At 34.5% G+C, this 18,678-nt stretch overlaps 1 protein-coding gene across 5 annotated transcripts in view; it reads left to right on the top strand.

Moving 5' to 3' along the window:
• Nucleotides 1–18,678, top strand: part of LOC128222041 (trichohyalin-like) — an 83,284-nt gene that overhangs the window by 58,316 nt on the left and 6,290 nt on the right. For 2 of the 5 annotated variants that reach the window (XM_052930794.1, XM_052930795.1), the window contains exons 27-30: nt 9,590–9,661; nt 9,989–10,030; nt 15,842–15,904; nt 17,146–17,187. In XM_052930794.1, the coding sequence (XP_052786754.1) occupies nt 9,590–9,661; nt 9,989–10,030; nt 15,842–15,904; nt 17,146–17,187 (219 nt within the window). Of the gene's footprint in view, nt 1–582; nt 945–1,889; nt 1,978–9,589; nt 9,662–9,988; nt 10,031–15,841; nt 15,905–17,145; nt 17,188–18,678 lie in introns of those variants that run through there. The other 3 variants (XM_052930796.1, XR_008259058.1, XM_052930797.1) reach the window with 3 other exon arrangements.

The raw sequence follows: 18,678 nt of genomic DNA on the forward strand, positions 1-18,678 counted from the left end.
ACCGTATTCGGGCTTTAAGACATTATGCAACTATGTGTTATAGTAGCAGTTTAATTCCATTCCTTCATTCTGTGCGCATGATTTAAATATGTGATATGGCATGCTTTTGCAACAACTAGTCCGTAGTTGAGAACATATGTTAATTCTTATAGCATAAAAATGTATTGATTAAATCAGTTCAATTCATCACAACATACTAAAATTGTATTGCAATTCGCAAAAATATCGAAAATATAACAAATGATGTTTTTTAATTGTGTGTACCGTTGACCTCATTATAATTCAAAAGCGAATTTTAGGAAAAAAACTTCGTATAAGAAGGTATTTCAAAAATTAAGTTTTATCATATTGGAGTATTGTAACGTGCAAAAAACCACCGCGTTTTTGAGTTTGGAACGCGAGAGTAATTCTGTCTGGAAATGAGATAGAAACTGATAGTGGACGGTGCAAGTGGATTGAAGTTTTTCAACGTTCTGGTTGGCTGGTCGAGAAAATCAGAGAAGATTTTCTGTTAAATATTATACAATGCACGGTACTTGTTTAGAGGGATTGGATTATTGTGTTTGGTTATTAAAACGACAGGTGCATCCGGCACATTGTAGTGGAGACGTTTCTAGCACAAAGGCTTTCGGATAGCTCGCTCGGACAGGTTGGCATTTCTGGTCATGACCTTATTTAGTTTGCTGATATCAACTGATGCACATAGGAACTACCGCTCTTCCACTTTCGGAACATTTTTTAAGAAACGGTTATGATGATCAGCTGTTAAATAGTTTACGAACTCGAGAGGATTTGATGAAATAGATTATAGATTGGTAAGTGTTTTATATTCTGATAATTGCTGTTTTTATATACGTTAAGCGGTCCCTTAATGCTAAAAACCGTTGAAGAAACTTGTTTGTATTATGGTAAAGTAAGATTGGGTGTGAAGGCGAAAGCCCCAATGAGTATGTAAATTTGCCAATGAATTTCCTCCTTTGGATAACGTTTTTATGCAAATATTTGACTGTGAGGAAAATCTCGTCATATAAACGGCCTATGAAATAAATAGCTCATTCGTTTCAAGCAGTAAAAATAACACTTAGCATTTTTACACTTTCTACTGTTTTTTTTTTTTAAATTTAAGCCTCTTCTTACTTCCAGGGCTCAGGAGTATATTTTCAATGATGTAATTTTCGAAATTACATTTTGGTCTCATACAATTTTGAATGTTATCTGAATACCTAAAATAAGTCTGTTTTATAATATGATTTATGGTGCTTTATATAAATTTATCAGTGAAATAAATTGATATTTTACTACTTAAATGTGAACTTATCAAAAAAAGAAATAATGTGATAAATGTTCACTGTTTTGAAATGTTAGCCAATACTCACTTCCAAAAAAAACTTCATGGCGCACAGAGCGTTTGTATTCAATTTCAAAGACAAAATCAATTTTCGAAATGACGTTAGGTTCTCACACAAATTGGTGCCCTTTTCCGAAAAACTACAATTAAATGTTAGTTTACTTCATTCAAGGCATATAATAACAAACAGGTTTGTTTCAAAGCAATATTACCTCGTTCACAACAAATGTATAAAATATAACTGTTTGTGTCCATTGGGACAAATATTACATTTTACACTGATTAATATCTGTCTTAGGCAAAACAAAACAAAACAAAACAGAAATGTGTTTTTCAGTGTAAGACCTCAATTTATTTCATCTGTAAACATCAAAAGTAAAAAAATAACTCTTTGCTACGCCGGTCGTGAACTATATTTTAGATTTCGGTTACCGTATTCCTTCAATACAAATAAGGTAGCAGCCAATGTCCCAAGTTGATAATTTCTGAAATGAAATTCCTAAAATATGTCACGTCAATTCCCCTGTTCCTGCTTTTTCAGATATTTGCCCTTGCTCCGGAGTGTAGACATAGTCTGGAAGAACTCTCTGCCTCGTGCCACTGTTGTCCCATACTCATTCGCCGTAAGAACTGTCAGCATTATTTTGTTTGGTATGTGAAATCTACACTAAAAAATCAATGCCTTGCTTGGCATTGTTCATAAGCACCAGTGGACGGATTCTTATGTGACATAAAAATGCTTTGAAATGTTCTTGATTCTGTGTAGAATGTCAACAAAATGCCTGCATTTAAAAAAGTAAAGATTCGACAAAAGATCGTATAATATATATTTTGTAAATTACTATTTCAATGTGACTAAACTACTAATTTTGAGCTAAAATGTTTAATGTTTTTAACAAATGATTTTCACATTGGATTTTCAAATTTTGATCAGATAATGGTATAGTTGCTTTGTTCGAGGTTCTTTATTATTAAAATGAAATTATTTGATTAAGAAAAAAATATATACACATAAAATCTGTGACAGTCCTTTAAATAGTTGCAAAGCAAAATGCTATTACAAGTATTGCATAGGTACAATTCAAAATTCATTGAACATGTTAACTTGAATTAAGAAAATCTGTCCAAGGCTCCTTTTTTGACAATTTTATCAAAGTTGTTTAATAATATCTAACCACCGTAAAATAATGTCATTAGATTGTTCATATACTGTATAATAATACAAATAGTGAATTAAATTTTGACATGATTGTCATAAATTTGTAGTGCTAAAATTGAAGCGTTATAAAATACACTTATGCTCTATGTATTTAGCTCTGTAAATTATTAAATTAATACGGGCTCTAAACCGAGCGAAGCTCGGCAGAGCCCTATTACGGTCATACATAGCACTACTTATGTTCAAAAGTTGCACATACTATCAGCCTGAAAAAAAGACGTAAAGGTGATGGAACCAGTATTTTTTCTGTTCATAAACTATATTGAGCGCGTGCATGCCGGACACCAACGTCATCAAAGCGTGACGACACGGAAGAAAACAGGCCCATGAAATTTAAACTATGCGATGCCTCAAAATAGCGCACCACTAGTTATTAAAATAATTCAAAATATTCTTATGAACAATTACTGTGAATACTTTTGGTAAACTCAAAAAGACAAATAAAACATATTTCTATAGATTGTCCGAGATATATACTTTGTTTTCACTTGTTTATTAAAGATATTCATACGCATTGTTTACCATTCTATACGAAGGTCACACTTGACAGTTAGTAGTTGTCATTTTAGGCTTTACAATATCGATACTATTTAGATGTTTGACAGTTGTTGATCGGAAAGAAATTGCGAAGAATTAATTCCTGTTGGATTACCGATTTAATTACGACCATGGATTATACCGGTACACATAGCAGGGCTTGTCACGTCAGCCAGGTACTGTATGATTATTTTGTAAAAACACTTTTCAGTAAATCATACAATGAAGATATCAATTTCATAAACTTATGACATGCGGTTGACCAGTTCAGAAATCGCTATGGCTGAGCGAGATATTGTTACTGAAAAGATGGATGGGGTGTACCGTCTGTATACCTCAACAATGGATGAGTGAGATGTTTTGACTGAGATCAAAGGATGGGAACATCTTTCAATTACCAACACGCTGGTTGAGAGATTGAAACTAAAAAGATATACAGGAATTGTGTGACAGGTGAACGCTTGTGCCATGCAACACCACTTTTGTGTAAATTAAGAAGTTGGGCGGGGAGTGTGCAGGAGGGGTATCCCCTCCTGCTAAGTGAAACCATGGCGGAGCGCAAGATTATGACTGAAAAGATCAATGGACGGTTGCGGTCCGACACCACGTGAATGATAAAAATTGTATGTTATATTAAAATATTTGATATGTAAAAAATACGACCAAAAGTGGATTATTTGTTTATTATAAATATCATAGAGTACACAGTGACAAACACATTTTTTATAATTCTCAGACCAAGAGATCACCCAAGGGACCGAATCGCCCCAATCAGATAGCTCGACTGGCCACAACTGCAGTCCAAATACCAGGTAACTGAAATGCAACACCACTTTTTTGTGACAGATGTTATTAAATTAAGAAGTTGGAAGGGGAGGGTTTCCCCTCCTGCCAAAAAACCATGGCGGAGCGCAAGATTATGACTGAAAAGATAAATGGACGGTTGCGGTCCAACACCATGGCTTTGTGAGCTATTGTGACTGTAAAGATGAATGGTTTTGCTTTGATCCACAGATTGTGTTGCAAATAAATAGTGCCGAGTGACCCCTCGTGCCAAGCAACACTATGGGAGATGAGAGATTGTGACTGAATATGTTGAGAGGAAGGCTGACACCATAAGAGTGCAAGATTGTGATTGAAAGACAAATCGGCAAATGCGGGTTGATGGGTTTGCTGAGTGTGTGTGTGTGTTTGCACAGATAGTGTGAAATATTGTAACTAAATAGTCAGTCCAGGGTGTGGAGAAGGCGAACCATCCTGCCAAACAACACCCATGACTGAGTGAGAGTTGCCATACCTTTACAATGAAACAACATGGCTTTGTAAGAGAATCATCAATGTTACTAAAATACACTTACTTTACAGGTGCAACTGTATGTTATCAAGCTGTGCAATTCTTTATTCATACGTTCTGTTCTATATATATTTTAAAACTTTAAAATGGAGGTTCACCTCTTACATAAATACAACTGCACCTCTATATTTAAGATGGAGGTGCACATCTTTAATATACAAATGCACCTCTATATTCAGACCGTCATGCCTTTTCTTAGTCCTGCACCTTAAAAAATTAGGTGCAACTTCATTTTTTCAATTTACTTCGCCGTTAAGTAATTTTCACCCAAATGGTAAGTCAAACTCTACTGGCTTGCTCAAACTCAATTTCATGGTCAAGTTTGTTATAAAATTGCCATTGTGTCAAAATTTCTGCTTGTTAATAAGTGAAACAGTCTAAATGAGATGCCTAAAGAAGTTTGTGTTGTTGACAGTAAATACTGTAAACACTCTCTGCGATGGACTCAAATCTGCATGCAATAATGCACCAGTCAATTGTAACCGCCCCCCCCCCCAGGTCCGGGGAATAGTGGGGACTTTGACATTTGGTCCAGCCAACACTGGCTAAAATCCCCGCCCTGTGGGGACGAACAGATGGTAAGGTCCCCGCCAAATGCCCCTGCACCCCAGGGACCCTAGGTAAGGCCCATTCCCCGCTATCCCGACTTACCGATTGATGGAAATGGCTATTTCTGCTTTTTATGAAAACACCACAGGTGCTTATACTTATTCAAAACGTGTTTAATATATCATTGCCAAACTTTCAGTATGTGTTGCATACAGCCTAAAATTGAACTAAAGAAGTTTTGAGGTCTGTTTTTGCAAAAATATTATATGAAAATACTGTTTTGAAGAGATATATTGTAAGCCTGGTTAGTGTCTATATGAAATATATAGTAAGGCCATATTTACATATTTTTAACAACGGTGACTTCATTTGTTAGTGTGAAAGTCTCTTCATCTGCATCATTGTAAACAAATTGACCCTTGTTTATTATATTCTGAGTTTAAAATAGGTGTTAATTTGTTTCAGATCGGAATTCATCACTATAGTACCGTATTCACCAGTAAGGTTTTATCCAGGATACCAGAGTGGCATCTGGGATTGATCTCTTCATTAAGTTGGATTTTATCCAGGATACAAGAGTGGCATCAGGATTTGATCACTTCAGTGCTGTATTCACCAGTAACATTTTATCCAGGATACCAGAGTTGGCATATGGGACGATCACTTCAGTACCCTATACCAGAGTGCATTATGTATCTTGGATCGATGACATCAGTACTGTAATCATCATGAACAATTGAAATAAGAGACAAGAATTGCATATGTATCAAATGCAGAGAAATGTGTCAATTTTCTTGGAGAGTATTCCCCTATCAATTGATCAATACATCATAGTTTATTACACTCATCTTGACAGTAGGCTGCTAAACTATTGCTGAGGGGGGGGGGGGGGGGGGGGGGGCAATTTACTATGTCTAAAATACAGTGACATTGTTAAAATTAAAACAAAGCCTAATACGTTCTGAACAATTAAGTGTATTGACAAAGTATAAACTTTTTGTAGTTTTAAACTGAATGAGCTTATGAATGAGCTAATGTAAGCATAATTTAATGTGGTCAAAATCTAGGTCACCTGGTCAAATTGAAGGAAAAGCTTGTTAATACTCTAGGCCCCAATTTCTCAAAACTTCTTAAGCTTAACAGGCTTAAGTAGCTTTTAATATTTCAATTACTCAAAATACATACTTGAATGGAATTTTGATAAATAGAAAATGGTTTGATTTAACTAACATATAGATAATTCCTATCTAAAGTATAAAAACTCTTAAAGAAGTAAATATCCAAATTATTGAAAACCAAAAATAGTTAGTTTAGCTTAATCCGGTTATAAGGGACTTAAGAAGTTTCGAGAAATTGAGGCCTGAGGTCTCATTTACGACTGTATCTTCCTGAAAGTTGGTCAGAATGTTTATATTGATTAGCTCTAGGCCAAGTTCGATCTTGGTCATGTGCGGTCAAAAACTAGGTCATTAGGTCAAATCATAGGAAAAGCTTGTTACCACTCTAGAAGTCACATTTATGACTGTATGTTCATTATACTTTGTCAGAATGTTTATATTGATTAGCTTTAGGCCAAGTTCGAATCTGGGTCATAGCAGTCAAAAACTAGGTCACCAGGTCAAGTAATAGGAAAAGCATGTTAACACTCTAGAGGCCACATTTATGACCATATGTTCATGGAACTTGATGAGATTGTTATTCTTGATGATCTGTATTAGATTAGATGAGCGATACAGGGCCGTCAGGGCCCTCTTGTTTTGTTTAAATGTTACAGATGTATAATTCAGTTTAAAGACTCATACTTTAAATAATTAAATATTTTCATACTTTCTGCATACCTCGTTATATTCAATGATGGAATGGTGCTAACAACATCAACTACAGGGAATTTATATTCATTTCAAACTGCTGAGGTGGTCAAACCATTTTTCCAGGTTATTTGCAGAACCTTAAAAATATAAAATATACACAATGCTGTTTTACATAATAAAATAGTTTAGTACAGGTTAATTGTCATATAACTGTAATAATTAGTTTTAAGTAAACTCAACCTGTTTCGTTTACCTTCTTATGTTTAAAGTAGGAATCATTTATTTGTACTGTAAATGCTTGTATGATATTCAGTATTAGGTAAATTAATATACTTGTGTTTGTTATTATGAGTTTTTTCAAACATTAAAATATTAAATTTGCTTTGCATTGCCTTAACCTTAGTTGCTATGCACCTTAATAATCTAATTGGTGAAATCAAAGTCAAAGTTTGTCATATAAAATGAATTTTTGCCTTTGACACTTGTTTACCGAAGTAAAAAATGTACTGCATTAGCAGTTTCTGCAGTTGATAACATACCTAGAGCCCGTCTAAGGCAGTGCCTTATTTCATATTATTTATGATATAAAAATATTATCACGTTGGTAGCCATACATACTTTCATAACACCAAGACTTGTTTTATGTATTTCAGAAAACATGTTAAATGAATTATGTATTAAATATCCACCCATTGTTTATTATAAAAGGGTGAAAATATTATTTTTAAGCATATCAGTTAATTTATATTTGTGAACTCACAGAACCATGTGTGTTGTTTATGTATGAAGTAACCATTCTGTTTCTTCGTTTTTATTGTCCTAGTTATTTTCTCATATGTATTACAATAATTATCAATAATAATTTGGTATTTCAAAAAGCGCCTATGCTGCTGATGATTCAACATGCTGTGGTCGGCTCACACTCGTCACATCGGATTACTTCATATCCAAAAAGAAATCCTGAAAAAGTATGATTAATTCTTGCGGTGAATCATGCAGACTTCCCTCAACCCTTTTTCGGTATTCAAGAACGTGTGTGTTAACTATGGGTTATCTAGTGTTGTCTGTGTTATTGATATTTTGGAGCTCACATTTTCAATGAAGGTATAGGGACTTTTTTCAACCATTTTGAGCATGGAATGGAGAAGCATGATGGGCTGGGGGTCTGCTTTGGAGGGACGATATGGAGGCTCAACTAGAGGGATGAGATGGACTGCACACTAACATCATTGCTATTCATTAAGTCTAGATCATGATTTGCATGGCCTGATCAATGTGGATGTGCAATCAAATAGGTTCTGAGAGTTTTATTAAGGCAATCCTCTCTCTTCATCATTGCGCTCGGTAGCTAAGTATGTAAGTAAATTGTACATTGGAACTGTACCAAGATGCTTGTAAATGACAACCCTTGTTACCTATTTGAACGACATCCCAAATTTTAAATCACACAAGTGAGACATTTGATTTGGTTGTTTTTAAGTTGTTTAAAATTGTTTTTACTAGAAACTGTTTGTTCTCACACTATCATTATGCTTATTTGTTTTTTAATCTTTAAAGTCGTTGTATTTTGGTCTGAACTTCGACAAAGATTATGCATTTTTGTATTAATGACAATTAAAAAAGCAAAATAAAAACACAAAAGTCAGTTATTATATTCTATTTGAGTGTGCTGGAAGAGTCAATATGAATTTTCGTTCACTTGTTATAATTAAGGTATACATGTAGCGTATACAATAACAAATATAGTTAAAATAGACTGATCTTTGGAAAATAAATAACTACTACTGCTACTGCTACTGCTGCTGCTGTTGCTGCTACTACAAAAAACTACAACTACCACTACCACTACCACTACCACTACTACTACCACTACTACTACTACTACTTCTACTACTAGTACTACTACTACTACTACTACTACTACTACTACTACTACTACTACTACTACTACTACTACTACTACTACTACTACTACTACTACTACTACTACTACTACTACTACTACTACTACTACTACTACTACTACTACTACTACTACTACTACTACTACTACTACTACTACTCTACTACTACTACTACTACTACTACTACTACTACTACTACTACTACTACTACTACTACTACTACTACTACTACTACTACTACTACTACTACTACTACTACTACTACTACTACTACTACTACTACTACTACCACTACCACTACCACTACCACTACCACTACCACTACCACTACCACTACCACTACTACTACTACTACTACTACTACTACTACTACTACTACTACTACTACTACTACTACTACTACTACTACTACTACTACTACTACTACTACTACTACTACTACTACTACTACTACTACTACTACTACTACTACTACTACTACTACTACTACTACTACTACTACTACTACTACCACTACTACTAACACCTCTACTACTACTACTACTACTACCACTACTACTACCACTACTACTACCACTACTACGACCACTACCACTACTACCACTACTACTACTACCACTACTACTACCACCACCACCACCACCGCAACCACCACCACCACTAGTAGTAACCACTACTACTATTATATTTAAGATGATTTTCACAATTTGACAAACTATTTCATAACGTAACGTTTCATTAAAGGATCTTAATCATAACTTCAAATATTTGACATCAAAACTGTATTAGCTGTTTCTATTATTGGTCCAATAAATGTACACTGAAAAGTGACTTATACTGTATTTTGTATTTTAACTTTACATTCAGATTCAGATTGGTTTATTTCATGAATTGCTTGATGTGTATCAATGCCAGAATTCGTAAAACAACGGTTACGATGTATGTACTGTATTCTTATTGATTGTAGTCATTTCTATCTTGAATCTATGGGCGTTTTAAGCTAGTAATTGGTAATTATGTATTACATGTTTAGGCTAATGCTTTCATGCATAGCTGAAAATACATAATTGCAAGTGTAAGGTTTAGATATCGTAAACTAATCACATAAAGAGCTAAAGTTAACATCATTTGAGAGACAAATTAGTGTCTTATCAATTACTTGAACATTCGAAACAACTAATATACTTTAATTAAGGATATTATTACTAATTATATATAAGCACTAAATATCAAAATACACGTATGCTAAATAAGGTGACATTTCAGGTGGTTGGAGGATCGGACAAGAATGGAAGAACAGCGCCAAACGTAAGTTTGAAGAGTGTTAACATTATTTTCTCATATGTTGTGAAATATCGTTTATATATTGAAAATTGTTAATAAAATATTATACAATGCACTATTATTTAATGTGCATTTAGATGTAACGCGGAAGATGATACGTTTAAGATTGTGCGGTACGTTCGTTTACAATATTTATAAATATAATAATGAACTTGATATGATTGTAGATAAACATGTTAAGATTGCGAAAATGTGAATGACAACAGTGGATTTATGTTTATGTTCGTTTTGCAGCGCTGTTGGTTTACTGTTGAAATGTAGAAGCATTTTAAGGGAAAGGAAATAAAAAATGATTTTAGTTTATATGCGAGACTTTCAGTGACATAACAATTCACGAGCAGTCGTTATGCTATATCGTATACATTATATGTCAAACATGACAGCATATCATGATAGTAAACGTTTTAAAATGTAGACATAGAGACACACAATTACGTATGTTAAACATGCTGTAAGAACTGAGTAGATCACTCGGCAAAAAAAGCCATTGAAGTAAAATCACACATGGTACTATAAGCAAGATGTAAAGACGGTTTTAAATATTTGAAACAAAACCATTTGTCTATTTTCAAGTTGCAAAAAATATCCTTTCTTCTGAAATGTTCATAACATATTTCAATTTCACTTTGTATGTTAAGACGGTGAACTTATATTGTTAAACAGGCTTTACATTGTGCGATTTACTTCCGCTTCTGGACAGAAAATTGTGATATATAGTGTTTGTTGGATAAATATAGGACTTAGTATTTAACAAACGATGAGCGAGTGACTTGTTCCTTACTTTTCTGTGAAAGTTTGTTATATACGGGTCAGGAAATGTGTTCTTATTACATTTGACAGAATTTCCTTGGTCTGGGCGGAAAACCCAAATTAATCAAGCGCGAAGTTGATAAACAAGGACACATAGCATATCTAGCATACCAGAACTATTATACCTATCGTATTTGTGAAAATACCGTTAGGTGCTCATCGTCAATTGATCACCTTGCCAATATCCCTTCAAAGACCTTTTCGTCACGCATGAACAAACCGCTATTCAAAGATTCACTACATCGTTGGACATAGCGGTACATCATGAGAAGCGACGTTTCACAGTGGCGAGCAACAATTGGAACATTTTCACATCCAATCAAAACCAGAAATACCGTTAGAGTGATTAAAGTATCACATGGACATGTGTCGTTATGAATACGAATAGTACTTTTCCTGTTGCTTTCTGCCCAGTGCATTGAAATGAACCCCGGCCCCGGCCCAGAACTCCTAAATGCCCGACAGTAGCATCAACCAACAACACCCCAGCTGTCAGTGACTCCGAGAGCAGTCAACTCGCATTGTCACAAGACAATCTCGCTGAGCTGACGCAGACTTCCCATGGACAGGCGTCCATCTCCTCCTGGTTGAATCCTCGGCCTCAGCGGGAGGCGTCGGAGGAGTGTGTCACCTCGGCTACAGGTATGGTCCACAGACCGGCTATTAGCGTTGGACAAACTGACATGACGTCGGTTCTTCTAGACATCCGATCCGAACTTCGACAGATGAACAAACGGTTCGACGGGTTCGAAAAATCGGTAAATGAAATCAAAACTGAAAACGCAAAAATTAAACAAGAAAATGCAAATTGTTCAAGTACTGTAGATTCGCTTACACTGGAACTTACGTCCGTAAGAGATGAATTATCTAAAAGTAATTGTAGAAATGACAAATTTGAAACATATATTCGCAGAAATAACCTTAAATTTCATGGCCTACACCAAACTGAAAATGAAACAGCGATAGAAATTGGAACTAAAGTGAAAAATTATATAACAAATACACTTGGTATCGACGGTGATCAAATGACATATGAAAGTATGTACAGACTACCAGGCAGAGGCGATCGCCCAATACTGGTTAAATTTGCTAATTATCTTGATCGGGAACGTGTTCTGCGCGAATTTCGAACGAAATGAAAAAAACGGTAACATAGATGGTAGTGTTGTAGAAAATTTGCCGGAAGCCTGTAGTTAAAGCTCGCATCGGTCTGTTTCCGTCTCTCAAACAATGTATCGACGAGGGGAAAAAGGCTCATTTCAAACATGACAGACTTATGGTAAATGGAAGTGCCTATTGTTACGATGATGTTGAAAAAAGGCCAGTTCTAGTTGAAAAATAGGGCTGCGGCCAAGGTCCAGAATACAGTTTTGTAAATAGCAATTTTACCGAACTTAAGATTTGTTCACTTAATATTCAGGGACTGAGAAAGTTTGAAAGTCACTATTTATTTTCTGACTTTTGTGCTCAGTTTGACATCATTAGTCTCTATGAAACATGGGAAACTAAAAATGATGATTTTAGGTTATATCTGTCAGATTATACTTTGTATTCCAAATCTCGAATATGCTCAAACAAACGAGGTTCTGGTGGAGTAGTGTTTTCATGAAAGGTTGGTTAAATGACCATGTTAAATGAATTTGCGATGATTTAGACGATTGTATAGTCTTGGTATTGGCAAAACAACTAAACTGTCTGCAAAATGACATTATTATGTTTTTTACATATGTGTCACCCGAGCGGTCGACAATTTATGAAGAAACTAATACGAACGGTATATCTATTCTTAACCAAAAAATAACTGCGATTGTATCTGACTTTCCGTCGGCTGATCTTATAGTCGCTGGAGATCAAAATGGGCGTATCGGATTGTTGCAAGATTTTATTCCAAACGATGACTTGGACTTCGTATTCGGAGACAGTGATTATCCGTCTGATAACTTTGCTATTACTAAATGTAATAAAGACACAATAGTGAATACATCTGGGTCATCGCTGATAGATTTGTGCTGCACACATGACATTCATACAATGAACGGACGTCTGTTTCACGATAATAACGGATAATTCACATGTACCGCGAACAATGGGCGAAGCGTTGTATACTATATACAATGTACTTGCATCGACGTCACTGTTCGCTAACGTTTCTAACTTTACAGTTGGCTGCGAATCGTTCTCAGCCCATTTTCCATTAATGTGTACTATAAAGTGGCCCCTTAATGACACTCAAAAAGTAAAACATAGAGACAAGAAATTAAATCCTGCGTTCTATTACAAATGGAAGGAAACGATGAGAAGTGACTTTGTGAATACTTTCGGTGACTTTTTTCGTGTTTTCGAACGTAGTTTACCATTATTAACATAAATCAAAGTCTAATTGATTTTATACATGTACATGAAGAAGCTGGGACACTTATGAAAAGGCAACGATGCAAAAGTTATCGTACGAAAGTAAATAAACACTGAATGGTGGGACATTGATTGTTCACAGTTGAAATATGATAAATATAGCAGGCTGCGAAAGTTTCGTATTACAAATAACCAAGCGGATTTTTAGCAATATATAATAGCAAAAAATGCTTTAATAGCTGTATGTAGATCAAAACATTATGAACTTCAAAAAAGGCGCCGAAACGATCTCATTAGCTGTAGAAATGACTCAAAGCTCTTTTGGAGTACGTTGAAAAGCATTAAAGACAATAAACATCCGAATATCAATTGTATATCGGACAGTGAGTGGTTCGAATACTTCAAACAGTTATTTTGCGACCCCAATAATTATGATAATTGGGATAATCGATCAGTTTTTAATGATATTACACGACCTGTAAACGGTGACATATTGAATGAAGTTATAACAGAAAGTGAAGTACGGGAAAGTATAGCACACTTACGAGGGAACTGTTCACCCGGAACTGATGGCATTTGTATGGAAATTTTTAAAAGTACTTCCCAATTGATTACCCCGTATATGACTGGTCTTTTTAATAACATATTTAACACGGGTAACTTTCCATCGGGATGGAGGGAAAATGTTATCACCCCTATTCACAAAAAGGGCCCATTAAAGGATACCAATAATTACCTACGTACGAACAATTAAAATCTTGAGTGAAAATACCAGGTTCCAACGTTCAGGCTCGTATACCTACCGATGATATCCGATCCACAGCAACAGGCGGTTTTACGGACTACTTCCGGTGCTCAATTGGGACAAAGCAGGGCTGTGTGTCATCTCCAGTAATATTCTCATTGTTTTTGAATGACTTAGTTCACTATCTTACGGCTAATTATACGAATGGGATATTTGTAACCGACAAAATAGGTAATTTATACCCTCTAATGTTTGCCGACCATGTATCGAGTTTCGCAGACACAGCTATAAGCTTACAAAGACAAATTACCCTTATTGAATCATTCTGTACAGATATTGGTATGAAACCTAATACTGGCAAATCGAAAGTAATGGTTTTCTGAAACGGTGGTATTCTAAGATACTATGAAAAATGGCACTATCGTGGTACTCAATTGGAAGTTGTATCCCAGTATAAATACTTAGGAGCGTTTTTCACTCCAAAGCTCTTCTGGACACCGACTAGGGAAGCACTAGCGAAACAGGCGACAAAAGCCATAACAAACATATTTAGATATCAAAAACATTTTGGTTATTTACACCCGAAAGACGCTTTTAATTTTTTTGACTCAATTATACAACCTATTTTGTGTAATCATGCCGATATATGGGAATACCGTTATTCTGAATGTACGGAGAAAGTCCATATTGACTTCTGTAAACGGATTTGTGGTTTGAACCAGTCTGTTGCTAACTTTTTTGCATTAAGTGAGTGTGGAAGAAACCCTATGTCCATGCAATATACAACACGTTGCATTAAGTACTGGTTAAAACTGATACACATGCCAGAAAACCGTTATCCACGACATAGTTATCTTATGCTTAAATCACTGGATGAATCAGGTCGTACAACATGTGCGAGTTCACAAGTGTGAAGAAATTACTATTTGAGAAAGGCTTTGGTTATGCGTGGATTTCACAAGAGATTTGAAACCAAGAACATTTCTTAAGGCTATTTATTGAAAGACTCAAAAATTGTGCTGTGCAACAACTGTATTCATATATAGAGGCTTCACCTAAGGCAGTCCATTATAAACATTTCAAAACTGCTCTTGATCCTGAACGATATTTATCATGTGATCTATCATATTTATTGAAAAGACACTTGTCGAACATTAGGTGCTCAAGTCACCCCCTGATGATTGAAAAGGGTCGACATATTGTTTGTCCGAACATATATATGTCATTGAAGACGAATTCCACATGATTTGTCCGTTGTATGCAAACTTGCAAAATGAATATTTCAAACCTAACTGGATTTTGTCTATTCCCACGCAAGCAGTTTTCTACAACATTATGTCAGAAGTGTCAAAAAATAGTATTGTACTGATTTCAAAATATATTCACAACTCTTTTATAACAAGTGAAACATTTCTTAAACGTAATGATAACTCGTTATAGTGTTATTCACCTGTGCCTTATTATTATATATGCATCTTAATCTTATACCGGAAAGTTATGAATGCAATATTGATGTACAAGCATGTTGATTCTTTGCATTTTAAAACATTTGTTTAAAACAGTTTCCAAGAATATTATTGATATATCATTGCTTTAAAATATGTATTGTTCATTATTGTATTATATCTATGTTGTTAAAAGCATATGTATGAATAACTGTATTATGGGCCGGAGGCCTTAGATTACAATAAACTATATGTGATGTTATGTTATTATAAACACACTTTCTGGCTAGAGCTATTAATGCTGAATAAAGCGAAAGTAACGCCATTTCTTTAATAAGGTAATAGTCTGAGATTCCTTATCATCTCAGTGAATTATTTTGTTTACGGAAATTTGGAAATGACATATAAAGGTTTTATTTACAGAATGAGTGGCGATAGATCTGTCAAGTTACTCAAAAGGTTAAATACTTTGCGAGGATCAATAGAGTAAGTATCAATCTGTTTTTCAAGTTTCATTCGCACTCGTTAATGTAGCGTATACTATTATATATTTGATTAACAGATCTTCGGAAAACAGAATGACTTTAATAGGCATTAAGCATTGCAAGTGCAAATTCTATAATAATAATTTGTAATTGCCGAGGGGATATCAAAGTTAATGAAAGATCATCTCTATGCTTATGATAAATCGAAAAAAATATAAAGTAAAGTAAATCGTCCTATGAATACCTCAGAGCGTAGAGCATTAGGATATTCACGAACACACTTTTTATGTTTAACACTTTTATTGACATTTGACATTTGAATTTAGTAGTTTTGTATATTTACATGTTTTATTATCTGTTGAGAAATACGAATATATAAGGCCTAGTTTAATCCTTCTATAAGTGCCCCCCCCCCCCCGAAAAAAAAAAACACACAAAAAAACGTGTATTGTACACAACCTCTATGTATTGATCTTAATAAAATTAGCTAATTGTCTTATCATATATCCGATCTGAATATCCTGCTGTGCAGATTTGGAGGTCTTATTATAGAAATTGACCCCAAATTGCCCTGAGCCAATAAACGAATAAACAGGAAATTGGCCCCTAATGTGACAGTGCAATAAGCAGGAGATGAACAGCAGGGAATTGTCATGCTAAACTTTCCTTAAACTAGGCCTTAACGATCACACGACATGTTACAGTGACGCCGCCTGAAAAATTGTTGTCGATTTAAGTATAATACCGGTCTTTCTCGCAAAATACATGCACTGGTCTCTGCCTGTATTTCCGTTTACGACCGGGGAACACTGGCCACTGTCTGCATTAATTAGCAGGCAGTATTTTCTAGTAGGCGGATAATTTGATATGTACAGAAAAAATATGCAGACCGATTCATCATTTAGCTAAACGTGTAATGAAAGTTATATATAAATGACGTAAGTCGTTTTTGTTTAAGAAAACCAGCTTTATTAATAGCATTTAGACTACTGTTTTTGTCCCGATATGTTTTTATATAATTTTCTTTATTATCACCAGCTATGGCATTCCCTTGCATATTTTACCAACTCTTGTTTAAAGGATATATAATTATAATGAGCTCAACATCTTCCATTTGCTCCATATTCGTTAAAACAGGACGATCTGTCTTTGATGCATTATATTACTGTTTATTTGCTAACCGCTAAATATAAACAAGAAGTATATTAGAATAAACATTCATACTAAAAAATGTTCTTTCAGACAAGTGGAGTTACAGACGAAGAATGCAGAACGACACCAAAGGTATGTTTGTGTAGTGTTACAATCTGATATTGTCAAATGTAATTTATATCTTGGAAAATGTTGCAAAATTAATATATAATGCAATTTTGCCTAATGCCAATTTAGATGTAGAGCAGAATATACATTTGAAATTGGTGCGATACATAAACTAACAGAGTTAAACTATGAATAGACACATTGAATACATCTAGAACAAGAATTGCATTATGAAGAACGTATATACATTTCACTACCTGAAAATTTCAGGCCCCAATTTCTCCAAACTTCTTAAGCTTAACATTCGCTTAAGTCGCTTATTTCAATTAGCCAAAATACATACTAATAATGGATTTTGATAAATGAAAAATGGTTTCTTCTTATAAGCATACAGATTGTTCTTATATAATTTACAAAAACCCTTAACGAAGTAAATATAACGCATATTATAGAACAACAAAAATAGTGAGTTTATCTTAATCCTGTTATAAGGGACTTAAGAAATTTCGAAAAATTGGGGCCAGATTGGTAGACATGTCAGAAATAGTGTATTGTTTATTATCCTCCTTAAACTGAAGATTAATTTCATTTGTAAATATCCATTTAGGCAGCTATTGGAATACCTCCGTCATTTTCTATCAAAACCAACATCGGGTGTATGCCGCTGCATCAGTAGAATTACTTAGGGATTGATACTAAAATGAATTACAATTAATTGTACTGTTTTAAAGTGTTATTTGTGTTACCCAATTCAGGTTGATTGCATTTGACGTGTATGTTTACAAATTAATTTAAGATTCCAATAATTAAAGTCCTTTGATTTAACTGCTCCATTGAATTTACTTCACGATCAACTTAACCGTCCATATACACCAGAGGTTGTTTTCGAAGGAGCATGGCCGAGTTGATGCGATTGTTTCATAAACAGATCTTAAAAATGGTTTTTAAATTCATAAAATTCAATACAAATAATGATCTTGATACATAATACATGTACATCACTGTATATAACTTTAATGGTATTCTATTTTTGCCCCTATTTTAAATGAAAACAACGAACTTGCGTTGATATTCGTTCCGCAGCACTATCGCTATACCATTGAAATGTAAAGACAATTATTAGGAAAAAAGATTTAAATGTGATTGATATTAGTTGATATGCGATACTTTTTAAAATAGTTGAACAGGCAAACATAATTGCAAATTTGATATATAGTTCAACAGAGGTCTACTATTGCTACCTCCGCTGTTGATGGCAATTCTACTATTGCTTTAACTTCATACAAATCCTTGCAAAAAACAAAAGGGCAATACATGTAATATTCATAGCAACTTGAAAAATACGGCAACATAATTTTTAAAGTTGGGCATATACTCCGACAAGAATAAATGGGAGTCCCTTTCGGCAGCATGACATATTCGCTTCTTTGTTTACTCACCCAGACCATTTGTACTATATTTCTGCCGGGCCCAGCATCACGCGGAGAGTTGCATAGGTAGCTCCAAAAATAATAA

This window comes from Mya arenaria, chromosome 16 (assembly GCF_026914265.1).
Source record: "Mya arenaria isolate MELC-2E11 chromosome 16, ASM2691426v1".
Taxonomy (NCBI): Eukaryota; Metazoa; Mollusca; class Bivalvia; order Myida; family Myidae; genus Mya; species Mya arenaria.